Source organism: Aphelocoma coerulescens, chromosome 2, assembly GCF_041296385.1.
Source record: "Aphelocoma coerulescens isolate FSJ_1873_10779 chromosome 2, UR_Acoe_1.0, whole genome shotgun sequence".
In the NCBI taxonomy this organism is placed as follows: Eukaryota; Metazoa; Chordata; class Aves; order Passeriformes; family Corvidae; genus Aphelocoma; species Aphelocoma coerulescens.
The window spans coordinates 76,658,826-76,679,174 of record NC_091015.1 but is presented as its reverse complement, the minus strand read 5'-3'; the positions used below and the strand labels follow the sequence as shown (position 1 = coordinate 76,679,174).

Below are 20,349 nucleotides of genomic sequence, written 5' to 3'. Positions count from 1 at the left end.
ATTAGCAGTCACTGCTCTTGACCATGATCTCTTCCAAAGTTTGGAATTTAAACTCAGGACATGCCTGTTTCACAAAATTGTTCTGTCAGCAGCATCTATCTAACTCACTGGCAAAATGTCTCTTCTGTCTCTGAGCATCTAGCTCAGATGAAAGAGGATATCTTCCATCTGTTATCCATTCTTTTTCTAGTTTATTTGGCACAGGACAATGGTTATGTACCTGCAGATTACGATTTTGCTAGTGACACCATAGGGAGTTACAAGGTCAGTGTGACAGAATTTTATAGAATCATAGGGGTTGGAAGGGACCTTAAAGATAATCTAGTTCCAAGCTCTCTGTCATAAGCAGGGGCACCTCTCTCTAGATCAGCTTGCTCAAGGCCCCATCCAACCTGGCCTTGGCCATTGCCAGGGGTGGGGCATTCACAGCTTCCCTGGGCAACCTGTTTCACTGCCTCATCACCCTCACAGTAAAGAATTTCCCCTCCTTCCATTAACTTTTGTTAATTTTTGTTATTTTTGTTAACTCAGAACTGTCAGTAATAAACCTGCATGGAATCAAATCTGAGTAATCAGGATAAAGTGAAAATTTGGACATTTGTTCCCTTGTTTTTCTCTGGTATGGTTAGTTGTTTCTAAATGTCATTTTCAGCTTTGAAACTACAGCTAGTGTAATATGTCCAGAAAGCTAAAGCTTGTATTAAATTGCCAGCTGCGAGCAAGTAAAAGAAAAAGTAAGTCAAAATAAATTTATGCTGGAGGAAGCATTGAATTGAGCAATCGCGGAGCTCTGAAGTTTTTGGAGTAAATATTTTGTTTTAGCACCCTCTCTCGGACACAAACCAGCACTGCTGGTGTTTACTCTTAAAAGGCTTGGCGACAGCTGGAAAGCATTTTCCAACAGGAAAAGTCCTTGGCTGCAGTCACAGATACAGTTTAGTTATATAGCTTGGCAGTCTATAAATTAACATAAGTAGAATTTTCTCATCCCTCCTATGCTTATCATCTTTATACAAATAGTCCGTGTTGTTCATTTAAGTGGGAAAAGATTGATGGCTCCAAAGTAAAGACTGAAGGTGACTTGTTACAAAAGACTGTAGTTCCTTGCTGTTCCTCGCTGTCTGCACGTCTCCTGTGAGGAGCCTGCTGGCACTAACTGCTGTGAATTGTGGAGGAACCTGAATGTTCTCTCTTACAGCCACTAGTATTTGGTGTTAGGGTAGCAGGTGGAGGTCCCAGTTTGGGACCATGGTCTTGCTGTGTTGAGACCTACACCAGAGAGCTCACAGTGAATATGAATATCGTGAATAACAATGTAAGTCAGAGGGAAAGGGGTGGGAAGGAGGTCTTTCTCTGTATTCCTGCCCCAGGAAAGAGAAGTGCATCAATGCCAAAAGAAAGTCAGCAGTGGGAAGGTCAACAAGCATATTCTAAATAGCAGAAGGGGCTACAATTTGCACTTTCTGCATGAACTATCACTACCTGCCCAGCTTCTGGGGTACAACTGATAGGCAGTCAAGCTCCTATACATTATTTTGGCTTCAGTAGTTAATATGGTTGCCAGTTACCCTCAGAGATGCCATATGTGCCAAGAGAAGGATTAAAAAATTAGGACACTGTAGAACAGAAACTGCCTGGATTACTTTAACTTGCTCTTCCTGCCTATATTCATTTTACTAAGCCTTATTTGCAATAATAGCCTTCGGCAATACTCACTTCATCAATGTGGGATGCGGATGATAATAAAAACCAGGAGGCCATGAATGATGCAAGGATCTGGAAAAGGAGAAAAAAAAAATCTTAAGTGGCCAAAATTCCTTTTCAGGACCAGAATACATGCCTTATACAGTATAATTTCTATGATATTTACGTGTCATTTTTTTACACCTAATCAATTATTTCATTCTTTTTTCTGCTGCCTCCCTCTAGGGAACTGAGTGTTGGTTTGTCGAAGTGCTGAGCACTTACAGCAGTACCTGACATCAGCAAAAGCTGTGCTACAAATAAAGGGAGGCATGGGATTTTCCCCACATGCCAGCTCAAAAGCAGGCTAGAAGGGACAATCAAAAACCAGTTGATACTTCAGATGTGTCTGTCTGCCTCAGCCCTCTCCCTGGTGAAGGAGGGATAATAAGATCCCTCCCCTTGTCTTGCTATGCAAACACAAACAGTGGTTATCTGGCTGCTGTAAAACAACTGGTTGGTCTAGATTAATCAGATCTACACCCTGAAAATAAGGCTTGTGCCCTCAGCATCTGCACCCCTCTTCCCTGAGCTAAAGAGTCTTTAGCTCTCTTATTCACAGCATTGTGGGGCCTTGCTGCTTTGAGGAAACATGTCAAATGCTGCTGCTGTGAGCCAGCCCACGGTCTGGTGCACTGCTGGCCAGAGGACCCCTGAGTGCCCCCTCACTGGTCTGGTGCTGCAGTCCTTTTGCTGCCTGATGGCCTGAGCATCCTCTTTTCCCCAACCCTAAAATGTATCTCAGCGTGTCCATGGTTGTACACGCTGAGAGAAGATGTGGGAATATTGATCAGTGTTGAACATCATAGGAAAAAGTGTTAAATGTACAATATTGATAGTATGCAGTGAGCATGTAACGAGAGGACGGATAAAAGGTCATAGAGTCATGAGTGGGTTTTTCCATTCTCCTCGGGGAATGGACAAGCTATATCCAATTCTGTGACTCCACTTTACACATATACACTTAAGGAACTGGATATACCAAGAATAGATTTGTATAAGCAACCTTATATCTGAAACTCAGTGAATAGAAAACTTCTTGTGTCCAGCAGTAATTCCATTTTTTTGTGTGTGATTTTATGGGATTTTGAAAAATAACAATTTTTGCCCACATTGCAGCTCCCTTATCCCAAATGCATCATCATTGACATGGCATAGATTTTTGGCACATTAGCACATGAAATGATATGTAGTGGGACAGATGTGTATTTATTTGTGTCAATTAACTTTCATCTGAAGAAAAGTCTTAGGTAAAATACATGTAATATGTTTGGTTTTTTTCATTCAGATGGGGATCTGCATATAAGTCTCAACTGACACAGTCTCAACAGTCCCAAGTGGCTCAAAAGAAAGGGTTTATTTCATGTATTGGGAAAAATAGAATAACAAAGATTGTGTTGACCAAATGGTTGGAGGAGGAAGAGTTTATTCTTGTATCTCATGGCTTGGTTATAGTGTAACAGCCCCAGTTATCCTCACCTACACATCTATCTCCTATTTAAGTGCTTCAGCCACTATGCCAGAAAGTCCTTTTTATGTCTGTCCTGAGGACAATTTCAGTAGTTTATCCATACTGGCATTCAGCAGTCTCAGGCAAGAGATTAGAGGGAAAGTCTGGAGCAAGGGAGACATCCTCAGTGGAGGAGGACCAGGTTAAGGAACACTTACACAAAATGGAAGTACTGTAAGTTCACTGGGCCTGAGAGGTTGTGTCCTCGACTGCTGAGAGAGCTGGCTGATGTCACTGCCAGGCCACTCCCAATTAGCTTTGAAATCCAGTGTTGACTGGGAGAGGTTCCTGGAAACCGGATGAGACCAAGCATCTCCTCTATCTTCAAGAGGAGCAAGAAGGAAGTCTGGAGAACTACAGGCCTGTGAGCTTCATCTCAGCCCCTGGAAAGGTCGTAGAGAAAATCCTCCTGGAATTCATGTGGTCTCCAAGAACATGAACGTCAAGGTAACTGTGACTAGTCGACATAGATTTATGGGCAGGAAATCATGTCTAACTCACCTGATGGCCTTCTACAACAAAGTGACTGGCCTGATGAATGAACTAGAGAAAGGGACACTTAAGTAAAATCAAGGTTTTCCAAACTGAACACACATTGATTAGAAGGCCTTTACCTGCACAGAACAGATGAGAACTCTAATTTCTACTTGTTTTCATTTTTTTCTTCCTAGTCTATTGGAATCCCAGACTATGCTGAGTTGGAACAGACCCATCAGAATCACTGAGTCCAACTCCTGGCCCTACACAGGACACCCCAAGAATCACAGTGTATGCCTGAAATGCCATATTGCCTTGAAGAGTACTATGTATGTTTGATCATATATGTATGATCCATGTATATATACATATATATATATGTATATATCCATGTATATCCAAGGCCTATATATATGGATCACATATATTTATCACTCCAGAATTACTTGATTCCAAGATTAAATCTTTCTTCAGTTCTGAATGCTGTGTGGTTCTGCAATGCCTGGGGATGTGATGTGAATTAATCAAATACTAGTACTAGTATTATTAGTATTATTATTATTATTATTATTACAGTTTGGAACCATAGGATGATGTATTTGGAATATTTTAATAGCCCTAAAATGTGACAGCTATTTTACAGAAAAGAGAAGGTAGCAGCCCCATATCCAGAGAACTTACTGTAACTGCAGATGATAAGCAGTATCAGAGATATCAGAGAAACAGAACAGTGCAGCTAGGAGGAAGCTTATTTTTCAAAAGTTATGGTAGCAACTGTTACTACTTTGCTTTGTTTGCAATACAAAAGAAACCTTGCTTAAGTATATGCAACAAGTGCTGAGGCGAGAATTTTAGTAACATTTAAAGATTGGCAGATGTGTAAAAGTTAAAACTTAAAAAATAATAGAAAACATGTTTCAAATTAAATGATACTTGCAAAAGACATGCTAAGTGGTTTAATACTCCAGGCAGAGTATTAAACAGGGCTTGAAATGTTGGGAAAAGAAGGCTAGGATTGGAAAGAGAGCACTCTAGTTTGTTTTGGTGAAGTGACAGCAAATTTAAGGATGTGGAAGGGGGAATGCACATGCAGGTGATTTTGGTTTACAGGTATCTTGAAAGGAGGAGGCATGTGGCATGCTCGGAGTTCAGGAAAACAAGAGAATTTTTAGCTTCACTTAAACGAGGAGATTTTTAAATACTGCATAAAAGAAGCAAAGAACTGGACTAGCTTTCTCTGATGTGTCACTGCAAAGGTAGCATGCCCATGGGAAATTAAGCTTCTGTAGTACTGAATTTACACACACTCCAGTAGTTTTCGAAACATTAACCAGCCTCTTTTACACTACGAAGGAAAATTATACCTTTATTGCAGTGCTAACAGCAAAGTCCGTATCACAATCAAGACTATGTCGCAGTTCAGGGAGATATTATTTCCTCAGATTTCTTTTAAGTGGGAAGGGCCAACTTTGATGCGCCACCATCACGTCAACAGAGGGCAAGAGCCAAGGTCAGGTGGAATTCGAACCACGTCGGGGTGGCACAGGTGTAGAATCCACTTCCTTGGCTAAGGCCTGGATATTCCTGCTGTCCCTGTATCCATCCCATTGTGGGGATGCAAGGCCAGGAAGGGGAAGAGGGAGAAAGAGGATTAAGACATCAGGTTACCCCATCCCTAAATCTAAGTCATAAAGCGATGGAATCATAGAACGGTTGGGGTTGTGAAGGATCGTCCAGTTCCAACCCTGCTGCTCTGGGCAGGGACACCTTACACCAGACCAGGCCGCTCAGAGCCCCCTCCAGCCTGGCCTTGAACCACCTCTCCGTGAGTCCTACGGGCCTTCCGCCCTGCCCAAGGCTCCAGCCGCCGCCGCCCCCGCCACCCCCGGGCTTTACCACACTAGCCGCGCCCCGGCCCTCACACAGCCCTCACCGCCCCCCGCCATTACCACCGTGCCGCAGGGCACATCGGGACTTGTAGTCCTTGCTGGCGGGGATCGCCCTCCCGCTCCGGCTGGCTGGGGAAGAAGACGAACTACAACTCCCAGGACTTCCCGCGCACCACGCCGCGCCAGCGCGGTGCTGCGGGAGCCCCGCTCCGCCCGGCCGCCGGTCGATCGGCGGCGGGAGGAGGAGCAGGAGCGGGGTGCCTGTGGCCGCCGGCCCGGCCCGGGTCCTCTCGGCTCCCCCCGGCCGCGCGATGTGGCAGAGCATCGGGCTGACACTGCTGGTGATCGTGGCCACGCTGGCCTGCGTGCTGCTCTTCATGCTGTGCGGTGAGTGCCGGGGCGCGAGGGGACGGCTGCTGGCCCCGCTGCGGCGGGCGGTGCTGGTGCTCCCCGCACGCCCTCGCACCGCCGGGCTCGCAATCTGTGGTGGTTCCTCTTGGCTCGGATTGATGAGGGAAGTGAAAGGGCACCGTGCCCCGGCGTGTGGGGGAGCGTGTGTGGTGTGCAGCGCCCTCTTCTCTTTGTTCCCGAGTCGTTTCCAGCCTTGATATGCTCTCAGAGCCTTACTTCGGTGTTTAATTCGGTGTTTCCTCTGAAACGGAGGGCTTTGTTTTAGTGATGAGACTCCTGAGCAATCATCTTGTGCTTCTTACATGCACGGGTCTGAAATGCCAGTGAGTGCAAGAAGTGCAGTTGGGACTGGCACCCCTCAGCTTCTGACATCTGTTTGCTAGAATTGATTGAAGACAGCTCTTAGGTTTTTTTCTTATACAGATCGAGAGGAGGAGGCTCAGGGGAGGCCTCATCGCCCTCTACAACCACCTGAGCTGAGGTTGTAGTGAGGTGCATCTACTGTGCTTGCAGTGAGAGGCCCAGGGGAAATGGCCTTAAGCTGAGAGGGGGCAGATTCAGATTAGATATAAGAAAATGTTTTTTCACTGTTAGGGTGGTCGGGCATTGGAATATGTTGCGCAGGGAAGTGGTGGAGTCACCATCCCTGGAGGTGTTCAAGAGGTGTCTGGATGTGGTGCTGGGTAATGGTTTAGTGATTTAGGGGTTACAGTGGCAGTGCTGGGTGAATGGTTGGACTACATGATCTTAAAGCTCTCTTCCAACCTTGATGATTCATCCAAGGCTTGCCTTTTTTTTTTTTTTTTTTAATATGCAGAGAGAAGGGTTTTTTCAATGGGAGGCATGACTTGCAGGTCTGTTGGAGTTCTTGGAAGGAATCAGCCATGCAGTGTGTGAATGTTGTGGCTAGAGCTTGGAGCTCCCCAAACAAACAAAATAACACCAGCAAATTCAAACTATGCCATAATATGTGATGAGAGGCTTGTGAGACTTACAGCCCCACCTGGCTCCTTGGTGCCAGGTGGGTTTACAAGTGGTTTCTGAAAAACCGAGGGAACAAAGTGAAGACTGATGTTTGATAGTTTAGAAACTGCTAGTTGTTGTCAAAATGACAAAGCATTGGGAAAAGATTTTGTATTATCAAGGGACTGGATAGTGAAATGGGAAGTGAAGTCCAGTATTAACATGTGTGAAGTAATGGACATAGTGTGAACTGTATACACATGTAATTTAAATGGAGAAATATACTGAAATCAAACTGAGCTGTTATTATCCCAAAGAAAGGATTAACTGAAGTAATTGCAAGCATTTCTCCAAAATATCTGTGTAATGCTTTATAGCAAGCAAATCAAACATTAGAAGCCTAAAATAGAAGAGAAAATGTCATTATGCTTCTATAGGAATCATCCATATGTGTGTCTCACACAGTGTATCTTCTTGTTAAAGTGTATTACCTCATTAAAAGAAATTAAATCCTGGTTTCTTTTTAAAAAGATAGGGTTTGCTTAGCAATTCTGTGTTGAGAGCTGAGAAATTATTTCAGCATGAAGAAACTCTAAGCAGGTTAGATCTGTCAAGCCTGGAAAATAGGTGACTGGAGACTGGGTGATGGCTATACCACCGAGTAGCATGTCAAAGGTGAAGTGGGAAGCATTGTGAAATGTCATCATTGCAGAGGAGTTGGAGTACATGAAGTTAAATGGTCAAGCAACAGGCTGAAAACAAAAAGTTTTCTTTTACACAATGGGGAAATCATTTACAAGCTCATTAACAAGGAATATTTTGGATGCTGAAACTTCTGTCCTTTAAAGTTCATGGAAGAAAGGTCAACATCTTGGTCATTATCTTGGGTGAGGAAATCTGTGAAATACTGATAACTGGAACTGCAAGGCTAATACTTTCCTTGGTCGTGTGCTCTTTTCCTGCATGTCCTGTACTGTCTGTTGTTACAGACTAAACAGTGACCTAAGTGGATATTTATTCAAGTTTCTCTACCCTCATTAGGTGTTGACTGGCCACTTTTCAACTTCTAGAAGATGCAGTGCAGTACTTGCTAGGCTTTTTATATTTTTAAAGCATGCATACAAGATCTTTGCTTATTGTCTTGCTGAAAGAGTTTTGCAACATGCAGTTCAAACTCAAAAACAAGGATCATTTTCTTCAAGTCTTTCTGCTTTTGTCTGTATATGACAAATGGAATTGAAATGCTAAGCATGAACTTTGGCTGCTAACATCACCCTTTGCCTAGTGCTTTCTTGCTTAAAGAGAGCAGAAGTAATTAATAACTTTATTTTTAAGTGGCTTGTAAATACTTAGCAATTTGGAGTTACATGTTGGACATTCATCTTGAATTCCATGAATACTTTGCTTTGAATCCTTCATTGTGTTTTACTTTAATCAGTGTCAGAGCTTATAAAATGATTGCTAAAAGTCACCTAGATTTTAGAGGTACTGAACACAGGAAGCTGACACATTCATTGGGTTTTTTGGGGAGGAGTTTGAACTGTTACCCTGTTAGAAGTGACTCAATAAGATTTGATAGTGATTTATAGTATTTGTAATTCTTTCTCCATCACACAGCATTTATTAATTAATTAATATTGGTTATGCCACTTATACTTCTCTAGCCATGGAAAATATTCAAGGAAAACAGTGTCAAGACCACTACTGGAAAAAAAGCTGAGTACAAGCTACTTTGAATTTAATTGTTTATCTGTGCTGGTGATAGGCAGTTTCCCAATCCCTAGGAAGCCTGTAGGTGAGAAGGTGGAGAAGAAGCTGCCCAAGTGCTGTGTGTGACAGGATATGAGTAAATGCTAGCCAGTGACATACAAATTAATGGACAAATCTGACATAGGAAGGGCTGGATATAATCTGGAGTAAGCTTGCTCTGATGATGAGAATATTTTCCAGCCATCTGACAAGAGGTATTGAAACAGCCTAATGAGAGGAACTTACAGGGCCGAGAGCGTAAAGAGCTGGGACTTGGATTTTGAGTGGCTCATAAAAGGGTTCATGATGTGATTGCCTGCTGAGAGTAATAGACTTAAATATCCAGCAGACATTCTAGGATCATGTGGATTTCTGCTGCCCATCCACATATGGTGTGATAAGTGCTATCAAAACTTAAATAATGAGAAAAACATTCACTTTACTATTTTTTTCAAAGTGAAAAGACAAAATTCAGAGCACAAATTATCAGAAGTTACTTTGACTTGTTCTTCAGCAATGTGAATTAGGCATTTATGACTATAAATGTACTTTGAATAAATGACCTCATTTCTTTTAAACATGTCTGGATGCTGGCAACTGCTACTTTCAGTGTTAATCTGAATTAGTTGGGAAGCACGGGAGGCTTGCAGCTAGCATTTGTAAACTGATCACATCTGACATAGAAACCATTGAGGTACTGTAAACACAGCAAATTTTCAGTTGCTCTTTTAAAAGTGGGACTAAGATAACTTCCTTCCACTTCTTTTATTGCCACCTTTGTCTGATTTTCTTTTTCTGGTGATCTTATTGCTGCTTTTGTGTATCCCATGTACCTCTGAGATGGGAGGAACTTGTGCATAGTCAAAGATATAGGATAAAATAAAATACCAGCCAAGGTGAACTCTAGTACTGCTTACCTCTGTGTATTTGTTTTATTTTCCCAGAATAGTAATGCATGGAACCAAGTAAAATTGCCAAAGTGCTTTCACTGAAACAGATGGAAATGTTCATCTCATTTGGCAAAAGAGGCTAATGAAATGCGGTTTGAGAGGTACAACCTTAAAATAAAAATCATGTAACTCTAAGTGCTGAAATGAATGTGTGGTTCACTTCACAAGTCTGAATTCAGTTGCAGATGGGAAAACATTTCAGCCTGAAATTCTGCCTGAATAACTTTTCTTTAATGCTTTGTTTAAACAGCTTTGTAGCTATCTTCAATGAACGATTCTTGTGAAGTACCTCAACAGATGAGTAAAGTCATGCTTGATTAGGCAACTTATAAAGAGAAAATATCCTTTAATTTGAAGTGAGTTTTGAAACTGTTATAAATGGGAGATGAGAAAAGGGCAAGTTTCCTTTTGCTCAGTCAGCAATTGGTAGTGATGCATTAAATCGGAGCCGGTTTAAGGAGCTGTGCAGAGCCAAGCACCATGTCACCTGATGTCCTCTGTTATCCCAGCATCAGAGCAGTGCTTCCTTCAGTCTGGTCCTCTCCATAGCAAAGCTGTCCACACTAGGGCAGTATACTCGTGCTGCACTGTTTGAGAGATGTGGTTGAAGTGTGTTGTGTTGTTGTTGTGTGTGTTGTTGCAGAAGTTATCTGACACAGAGCTTGGACTAGAACCCTGTTCTCCCAAATCTCAGATTAGCATCTGAAGCTCCGTGCTCATTTTTTTGCAGCTGTAGCTACTTAGGATTTTCTGTGATGGACACTTAAGCATTTGAATATAGGCAACGTTCACCATGGTGATACCCCAGTTCTAAATCAGTTCCCATGTTCTGGTGTGATAGCATCCTATTTTCAAATCAGTAGGGACACAAAAGTAAAATGATCTTGCAAGACTGCACAGGAATTCCACAGCAGGTTCAGAACTGGAAGTCAGATCTTCTCTGTGTTGTGCAGTTACTGCATCACTGTCCTTCCTTTCTTGGTTTCATTTGTATTTCACATAAGAAAAATCAAGCTGCTTTTCCCCAGCACTCCATATTAACCCTGGGGTTTTTCTTATGTTTGCTTTTCCTGATTCAAACGGAAGAGGAAAATGTGCTCCAATAAAGAAAACTGTTAGCTGTTGCATACAAGCCAGTGCAAGGTGAATGAAATAGATGGGCCTGAGACTTGTTATCCCTCACTTTTGGAGTGGGAGTAACATTGTAGTTGGATCACTGTTTCTTTCCCCTTTACAAAGAACCAAGAGCTGGTGTGGGAAGTAGCAGAAAATGTAGTTTTAATGAAATGTAGTCAAATCATAAAATCTGTTTAACATCTGAATTGCATGGATGTTACATAGATCTGCTGCGAGTTAGTCAAAAGCTTTGACTCACAGTCCCATCTTCATAAACACATTGCATTGTGATTTATAAGAGGGGGGTTGACATACTGATGGCACAGTACCAAATGTGGCTTAAATGACTTTGCATGGCATCTGGCTGTGTAATTTTTAAGTGAGATGGTGGCTCCCAGCTTTTAGTGAGTACTAAACTCTGCAAGGCTGGGAGCTGCTGTTTTGCCTCTGCAAAACACTGGTACATTGGATTTTGCAACATTGGATTCAAGTATCTGCTACATCAAGAACTGGATCCCCTGCTTTGCACTGCGCTAATGTATGTTTGGTCTGGCTTACTGCTTTGAGAGGCAACTTCTTTCACCAGTTAGTGTAAAATATTATGTATTACAGTCTGCATGTCATCACTGCTTGTTTGCTGAAGGCGTGTTATGGGTGTGCTGTTTGGCTTCCACAGGCTCAATCAAGCTAAGGATGATTTTAAAAGGTAAATCAAATAGCTAAAGAAAATAAAGCAAGTACTGAAAGACTGATTCTAATCAAATGTTTTGTGTGTGGTGAAGCTAAACCAGTAGGACTTCTTTGAGAGGAGCTTACCTGAACAAAGTGGAAGTGTTAGAGATGCAAACCAATGGTGTCAGTTACCTGTCCAGGAAGAGCTCTACAGCAAAAACCTTCAAAACTAAACTGAGCCACATACAGAGAAGAATGCATAGAAACGCCCATTTTCCTTGGATTTTTGTGTGTATTTTAAATTAGTTTACAATTATTTTCTTTTTGTAAACACACTGCTATGTAACATACAGTTCTTCAGTATGGCACAGTGCCAGGTGTTACCATTTTGCAGTGTTCTTAAAATAATGTGAAATTTATAGAAAATGCGTTGTCTTCTGATTCAGAGGTAACTCAGTAGTGTGAATCTGCCTCCAGGCTTTGTGTCTGTGTGTGTGGCTTTATTTAATGATGTATTTAATTGATATTGTTGCTGGAGAGATTTTTTCTTACCTGGAATGACTTGTTCTTTTGTAGTCTGGTTATTTCCAAGGAAATTCTTGTTTATTTAGTAACAGTGAGGTGACAGGGAGGCTCAGCTGAAGAGGCAATCTTAACCCGATTTGGACACGTGTGTTTGTTTTGGGGTTTTGGTTTTTTTTTTTTTTTAACCTTCCATCCAAGCTGGCACGGTAACTAGAGCAAGTGAAAGAAAGAAAGCTTTCTACTTTGATTATTTTATACCTAAAGGTCTCTGGTACAGCCTACGAGACCTTGTGCAGTTCTTGAAATTCTCGTTTTCAAGCCTGGTTGCCCTCCCACTATTATCTTTGGCTAAGCCTGTTGTAATTTTCTTTTCAACCCGCTGCACCGTGGTTTGTTTCACCTGCCTGTTACCACTGCTCTGTTTGTTTGGCTGCTAGAACCAGTCTCGTTGGCTGATTATTTACACTGTCTTGTTTGTAGTGTGGAGCTCCAAAGTCTGTTTGTGGTACTTGGGGTTTTGGGTACTTAGACCATTCTGCTCTGCTCTCTAACAGACCAAACACTAAAAAGAAATTAGTGCTGTTTTTCTTGAGAGTGTGATTGAACTTTGTACGGTCTTTAGTATTTTCCCAACACACACCCTGTAGTTATTCTGGGTGTTAAGTAGCCTGTTTGCAGTGATAGAGTGTCACGATCCGCTAATGCAAGTGGGAGTCGTGATGGTTCGTTTATCCATCTCAGAGTGTAAAAGGACACAAGAGATTTCAGTTTTAATCAAAGGTCTCACACGAGGGCAGCAGTTTTCTCCACAATTTTTTACTAGTATTAGTTCTTTTTGGGGGTATATTTGGTCAATGTGAGGAGTTTCCTTTTCCTCTGTCTCTTTTGGTGAGTCAGCATTTTTCGAATTTCTAAAATATTCCTCTTTTAAAGCAGCCTCTAGCAAATGATTTTTATTCTTCTCTTCATCTAATTGTTTTTGTAAAATCTCCACTAGGTTTTGAAGGGAATCTATGATTGCTTTCTCCTCAGTACATCGCTTTAAGCGATGATCTATAGCTGCTGCAAGGCATGCCCCTAAAACAGAGCAGATTATGGTTTTATTTCGGCCAAATTTAAATCTAGTCTCATGTTGTAAAGAACATACTCTATCAGTCACATAATCCAAATTAAACCAGTTATTTTGAGCCCATTCTTCCCCTCCCGGAGAGGGCCGGGCATTATGTTTTGCTAGCAGAGCATAAAACGCAGCTTTAACTTTTGCACTGGGGTTTTCAGTCATTTTATGACAGGATCAAAACCACCACAAGGAGGTAAAGTTAATCACACACTGCGACACACACACAGCTTCGCTGTGTCTCCCTTCGCTTCCCTGGGTGGGTGAAGAGACCAAATCTGCTTGGGAGGTACTCCTTAAGTTACTTATGGCTGTCTCTTCACTACACCAAGCAGTCCAAATTCACGCACACACCAAAAAACACAGTTCCCCCTTTTACACTAAGAGATCTTTGTGAAAAAATCTGAAGACAGAGCCCTCAACTGAGTATGGGGTGCTTTTCACCTAGGCGTGTGCAGTTTGGGGGAAATTCAAGTCACCCCCCTTGCTTTCTAGACACCGCTCACCCCTTTCGGGGTGTCGGGCTAGGTGCGGCTGGAGCGTAACGTCCTTCCCCTATTACAGACTACACACAACCTTGCAACCCCTTCTGTCTGTCAGATCCTGTCCGTGACGCCAGTTTAATGTCACGATCCGCTAATGCAAGCGGGGGTCGTGATGGTTCGTTTATCGATCTCAGAGTGTAAAAAGGACACAAGAAATTTCAGTTTAAATCAAAACAGTGCACCTTTATTAAGTGCCCACAACACAGTAATGCAATAGAAGAGAGAAAGAGAGAGAGAGAGAGAGAGAGAGAGAGAGAGAGAAAGAAAGACAAAGTAGGGAGGAAGAAAAAGAGGGGGGGGCAATAGCTACCAACGGATGAGACGAAGTCCTCGTGGTCTTCCGCCAATAGATTCGTCTTCTTTCCGTGGGGAGATCTCTCCCACTTGGTGATTTCAGAAAGTCCCTTTATAGTCCTTTTCAGAAGCAAGGGGCAACTGGCCAAGAGGTGGGGAAATCTACAGCCATTGTTATGGGGTCCTTTGCTTTGGGAAACAGGTACAGGACAGACGCACAAGACAGGTGTGCAGGACAGGTCGTTCCTTTCTGCTTCAGCGCAGTCCTTCCCGCCTGGGCAGCAAGAACAGCGCAGTCCATTGCGACCTGCACTAATTTTCCTCAGGAATGCGTACCAGTTCCCAGCGGGCACACCCGTAGGCAACACTTGGCAGACATCCCACCTCAGCCAGGCCAGGACTCCTGTGTTCAGTCTCTGTCCTCGGCGATGATCGTGAGGCAGATGAGGGATCTTCGGACTGTCTCTTACATAGAGGAAGCATGTGGTTCACTTTATTTAGCTTAAGTTAAAATACCTACCTTAATGGAATATTTATTTACATCAAATACACTCAAGTCATGCTTCTGTAAAGTGCCCTAAAACCCTTCTGGGAATGCCCTGAATATTTTTGGCTCATCCTCCTCTCTCCCTTCCTCCCTTCCTCCTCTGGAAGTAATGCCCCTCGATAATTCACTTTGCAGGTGAGGATTTTAAACAGCCAAATAAAATGCAACCCCAAGAAAAAATTTGTGCCTGAGAGTTCCCCCATGTGTTTAAGTGAATTTAATAAAATGTATTTCTCACGTACTTCTAACTCAAGTGTCTCAAACTTTGCCAACAAATTGGGGAGTTGAAGACATTTTTAAACACCTTGTAATATTTTGTGCTTTCTTGCAAGTGTCTTGTATTTACTTGAAATATTTCATGCATCTTTTTCCTTGTGAACTAGAAATGAGCATAGCTCTTGGAAATGTAATTATTTCTAATGATGTTTAGAACTACAAGAAAAATGAGTTGGTTAAAGGTCTCCAGAATGCACAAAGCATTGAAGGTCTCAGAGACTTGAAATACCTTTCAGTAGAAGCAACTTTCAGAGAGCTGCTACCTCAATTTTTACTTTAGTTCTGAAAGAAAAGAGAAGCCAAACCCAGCCATCTACCATCCTTTTTTTTTTTTTCCTAGGTGCAAGGGAATGTAATACGTTTGCAGGGCATCAGATTCAATTTAGTCACAAGTCATTTAAGGGTTTAGGTGTTCATGGGAAAGGAAATACTTGTGTAGGCTCTAGGAGCTAATTTAGATCATAAAAGGTTGTCATATAAAAGCTTTCCTTCAACTTTCCTCAGGAGCAGAGAAGTTACTGAAATTAAAAAACTGCAGGATATGAAAAGTATTCCAGGAAGGAGGAGAAGGGTAGGATCTTGTTTTTGTCATAAGCAATAGATTGCCCATATTGACTCATATTACAAGAGGAAGAAATACAGAGTTGCTGTGGTTATATGTGTTACCTATTTATTAGTTATTTATTAGTCTTTCTCCCCCCTTTCTAATATGTCCTGTTATCCCTTCTCGTAAGTCTGCTTCTGTTGGCAGCTGTGTAATTGGGAGGACAGTTTTCCCTAGCTCTGTAAAATAGGGCTCCTAATATCTGAATAGGTCAGCAGTATAGGCTTGAATAGCTGGCAAGACCTTCTGAACAGAGAATGGGACTATTAATATGTAGCTCTGTGCAGGCCAGATGGATATTGGTGTTGCAAATTATGGTTGTATAGCATTTGTTTTCAAAGAGCTGTTTAAATTTTGCTCCACTTAACTGTATTTCACAGAGAAGTTGTATTCCTGTTTAGTGGGTTCTTTCAAAATGAAAATTCTGGCTTAGGTTTAGATATATTTATATCTGCTTTTTAAAGTTTTTTTGGCTACCTGTTACAGAAACACTTAGGCAAGAGAGAGAAGGAGGAGTAGGTGGCTCTTAAGTATTTTTTAAGAGAGTTTCTAGAAATGTGGTCATTGCAGCTCTCTACTTGCATAATTTTGGAACCTAGAGTATTTTAGCAGTAGATCCAAACATAATTTACCACAGAATGTGAATTTTACTTTAGTGGGATTTGGGCATGGTGAGGGATCTCCTTGAATTTGGGGGATGTGGTCTTCTAGTGAACATAAGGAAGACCTTGTCCATTTCAGAATAGGATTTATTATAAAATATGGTATTAATTTGAAGATCTGAGCAAGTGTGCTTTGCAGTAATTATGTAATGCAACTTTTAAAATGTGATTTCTAGAACGGAGTGTTTGCTGAGTGAGGGTAAAAATTCTAGTGCAATCTTTTCACAGTGCCTGTGTAATGAGTCCTGAGTCCTTATTTGAGATATAACCATAGGACTTCTTTCCTCCTGACAACTAAGACCTTTATCTGTGCGATGGTGATCACCCAGCTACTTGCTGTGGCAGTTCATTTTGGAAAGTTCCTGGAGCTTCAATGTTGCTTCTGGATGAGGATGGACTTCATAAAGTGGAATTGGTATTTGTAGGACTGTAAAAAGGAGTGGATGTGTTGTGGAGGGCTGTTGGGGTTGGCAAATAGAGGATGGGAGCTGAGTTTTCCTTTTTGTGATGTACTTTGCCCGAGAGCTGACTATCGATTTCTATGAAGTAACTAAGCAGTACCTCTTTTCTCTCTCCTGCAGGATGGTATGTGGTCTGGCAATTGTTTTTGTCTAAATTCAAATTCCTGAGAGAATTGATAGGTGATACGGGGTCCCAGCAGGGAGACAACGAGCCTTCAGAAACTGAAGCTGAACAGGAAACTCCACCCTCGCCTCAGAGAGGGAGACAGAAATCGGCTCGGCAGCGAAGGGCACCTACAGAAGACACGACTTAAAGTACTCCACTGAATGTCTGAGTAACTGTGAATGGTTAATACCTCTGCACTGTGTCCTTCAGTGGTGTGATCTTACTGACAAACTGACCTAAGAGGTAACATTGATCTCTGTGGACTTTTACTTCTGAGCTACCAATGGATGATGCTGCTGCAGTAGAGGTTCAGATGGGGCTTCAGCAGCAAGTCATAGAATACTGGAAGAATGGCGAGGTGGAGAGAAATCTCCATCACAAAAATGCTGAGTTCCTGTATCTCCTATCTCAGCATGCAGCTGAAGAACAGGTCCTGGACCATAGGCTTAGCCTTTGCATTAGTCTGAACATAGTACACACTTCAGACTTAAAATAGATTATAAATTATTTTTTCTTTACAGCACTGTAACTTCATATAGTGAAATTGAGTTTTATTTCCTTAGGTGTATATGAATATATATATTTTTTCAACCTTGAGAAAGCATGTGAACTCAAAAATCAGTTGAAAGAATATCCTGCTTTAGAATGTATTCTAAAGTGAGATTTTAGTTAAGTTCTTGTATATATAAAAAGTATAAAGGAAATATGAAAAATCATATTAGATGCACATGATTTGGAGGTTTTTATTATCTCCTCTTTTGTTAAAAAAGGAGATGTAAAGAAAGCAATCAGGTGGCAAGACCTGTTTTCTTGGTTTTTGTATATAAGAAGGGTTACAGGTTAAACAGTCCTGCTAGGCTTCTGAATGTTTTTCCTGAACCTTTTACTCCAAGTCCAACCTGTGTTGGAGACGGGAAGGTGCCTGGGTTATGCACTACTCACTGTTTGGTATTCTGAAGTGTCATCTTTGGTATTTGGATACTAAGCACTTCTCTAGCTCTCCTTGTACACCTTTGCATCAGGTATTTGGTATCTGACATAATTTTTTCCTGGAAGCAGTTAAGGCTCTCTTACCAGTTTGTCAGCCATCACTGGGACACTCTGACGGTGTTCCAGCAGGGAATTTAGTACCTCACGTTTGATGGAGGACTTACGGATTTTTACCAGCAATCAGCAGTTGCTTTGGTGTTCTCTAAGAAAGAGTTATACAACTATTTTGACATTGCACTTCAGAATGAAGAGCTCCACTTCTGTTTATCTAGCAGCTCTGAAGATTGATGCATGAGATTTTGGAAAGAGGAGAAACAAGCATGTACCACCTCTGGTGTGTGTATGAGAAAGAACTACCAACAGGTCTCATCTTGAACAGCTTCAGTTTTCTCTCAAAGTTTGGATATGTGGTAGTGTTTGGATCATTATTCTGTGTATAAAAACTTAATCAGGACTATAAAATTGGTCTTGTATTTTCAGTTTTTAAGAAGTTCAAACCTATGGCTTCCAAATTGTGGTTTGGTTCAATTATATGGCAAAAAGCAGCAGCATTTAGGTTTTTCATCAAGTACTCCTACATCTGGGAAAAGAGCACTCATTTAGTGCCTTTATGTTTTAATTTGTCAGCTGTGAATAGTGTTCAAAATCCAGTGAGGGGCATTCTTGTTAAAATTGTTTGGATGTTTCAGTATTAAAATACATAAGATAAAATCAGCCCTGACTTTCCTTTGGAGTCTAAAAGACTTTATTTGCTAGCATGTATGTATTAAGTGTAAGGTTACATTTTGAAGCATGATCAGGTATGCACATACTGTGTAAACACATAGTGAAATACTGATAGTCTCCTCCTCTGTCCTGTGTGCTGGCAAGGGAATGTCTAACGATGGTTGACTGAGGATTTTTGGTGGTTGTTTTTTTTTTTAATTAGTAAGATTCCCATTTATTCAAACTGAGCAAAAGCAATCAGATTCTGTTCCCTGCTGCTTTCAGTTTGCCTCACACAATGTCACAGTTTTCTTGTGTGGTTCTGTCTTGTCACATGGTGAGACTTCCAGTCTAGCAGTGCTAATCAAGTACTGGTACATTTTTCTTAAGAAATTAGCATCTTTGTCTTAAGCTTTGCTGATATAGACTTACAAATAAAGATACTTACTCTGTACTGACATAGGGTATTGACACTCCATTGCACTTCACTTTACCTAGACTTTAGTGCACAGAAGACAGCAAAAGGCTGATGCCTATGCTGTCCCTGGTCAAGAAACAGTAACATAGTCCCTGCTTCTAGGAGCTGTGAAGAAGTGTGAAGTTATGACAATATGCATAGCTAGTTCAGGGTAGCTCTGAAGGTTGCTGAAGACTCTGGAGCAAGATAATGAAGGAGAAATCCATGTGGGTTTGAATGCAGACACTGATAAAATATGCAATAAGATGGACGTGGAACGTCTGGGTAGCTCATCTGCTCTAGCCAAATGACTTCCTTCTCCCTTCCTTGCTGTCGGTAGGTGTACATTTCACTCCCCAAAGTTATTTTCAGTCTCTTTCTTTTTTAAAACAGTAGCTGATGCTAATTTTTTAATGTTGTGACATAGCTGCCAATAATGCTGTCTGCCTAGTGTATAGCTTTAATGATCTTACTAGTAGCTGGCCAAAGGTATATTATATAATGTGGTTTGGAAGGATTTTGGAATGCTAATGTCTTCTGTCAATGTATAATTTTTCTTGAAGGAAACTGTAGTGAAATCTTTGTACAGGGCACGTCATGCAAACGTGTAAGAGCGAAGCTGTGTGTGTGGGATGCATACTTGTGATAAGACCTGGGTTGTGATTGCTGGCAGTCCAATATACTCATGTCTTCAGGTGTTCTTACCAATGTTCTTCTGAAACTTTAGTGGTGGGTAAGCACTTAACTTTGAATTGACCCATCCAAGTCTGAAACCTTATGAAGGCAACAGGTTACACAGTTGGTCTTGTTTAGTTTAGTGGGATCTGTTTTTAAAACTATTGCCTTATTGTTGCAGCCGTTATCTTGAATGTATTTTGGGTTCTTATTTTAAATATAGTCATATCATTTTTGTTGCAGGGGCTGTGTAACTTTGAATAAGCAGTAATTTCCTGTGTTGTATGTGACAGTGCTGCAATTTGTGATCACCTTGCTGCTTAATATCAGGTTTTACACTGAACTAGACCTGCGTATGTCCTTCTGTTTCGTTTGGAAATGACCAGCATAAAGAATCTGTTCAGTGTAGTCATTTGCTTCTTCAGTGTTATGAAACTGTACCTAAAGCTTCTGTGGTTGTCTGTTTTCATCATTAACTGTTCTTTTAACTGACTGCACAGATGAAAAATAAAGTAACCAGACTTGATATGAATACTTGACCTGAGTGATTTTCTGACTGTTTTTTTGAATGGGATTTTGTCTGTAGAATTAGACTGCTTGTTTGAGCAGTGAAACACTACAAAAGACTTGTAAAAAATCACATTCTAGCTGGTGTAATACCTGCAGATGACTTCATTGTAAAGGGCAGGTTAGTGTATATCTTCTAGAGCAGTTGTTAGTAAAGGTCTTTTTTCTGCCTTATACCTAGAAAGTTGTAATTTCATTTTAGCAACTAAGAAACAAACAACAAACCCCAAAAAATCAAACCACCTCCCCACTCTGCTTTTCTTGATACTTCTAAGATT

At 41.3% G+C, this 20,349-nt stretch overlaps 1 protein-coding gene across 1 annotated transcript; it reads left to right on the top strand.

Annotated features, from left to right (window-relative positions):
- The first annotated feature begins 5,802 nt into the window (after positions 1-5,802).
- On the top strand, positions 5,803-20,043 carry SMIM13 (small integral membrane protein 13). Its single transcript, XM_069008105.1, has 2 exons — positions 5,803-6,006; positions 16,632-20,043. The coding sequence occupies exons 1-2, from the start codon at positions 5,931-5,933 to the stop codon at positions 16,823-16,825; spliced, it is 270 nt and encodes an 89-aa protein (XP_068864206.1). The 5' UTR covers positions 5,803-5,930; the 3' UTR covers positions 16,826-20,043.
- Positions 20,044-20,349: the final 306 nt, after the last annotated feature.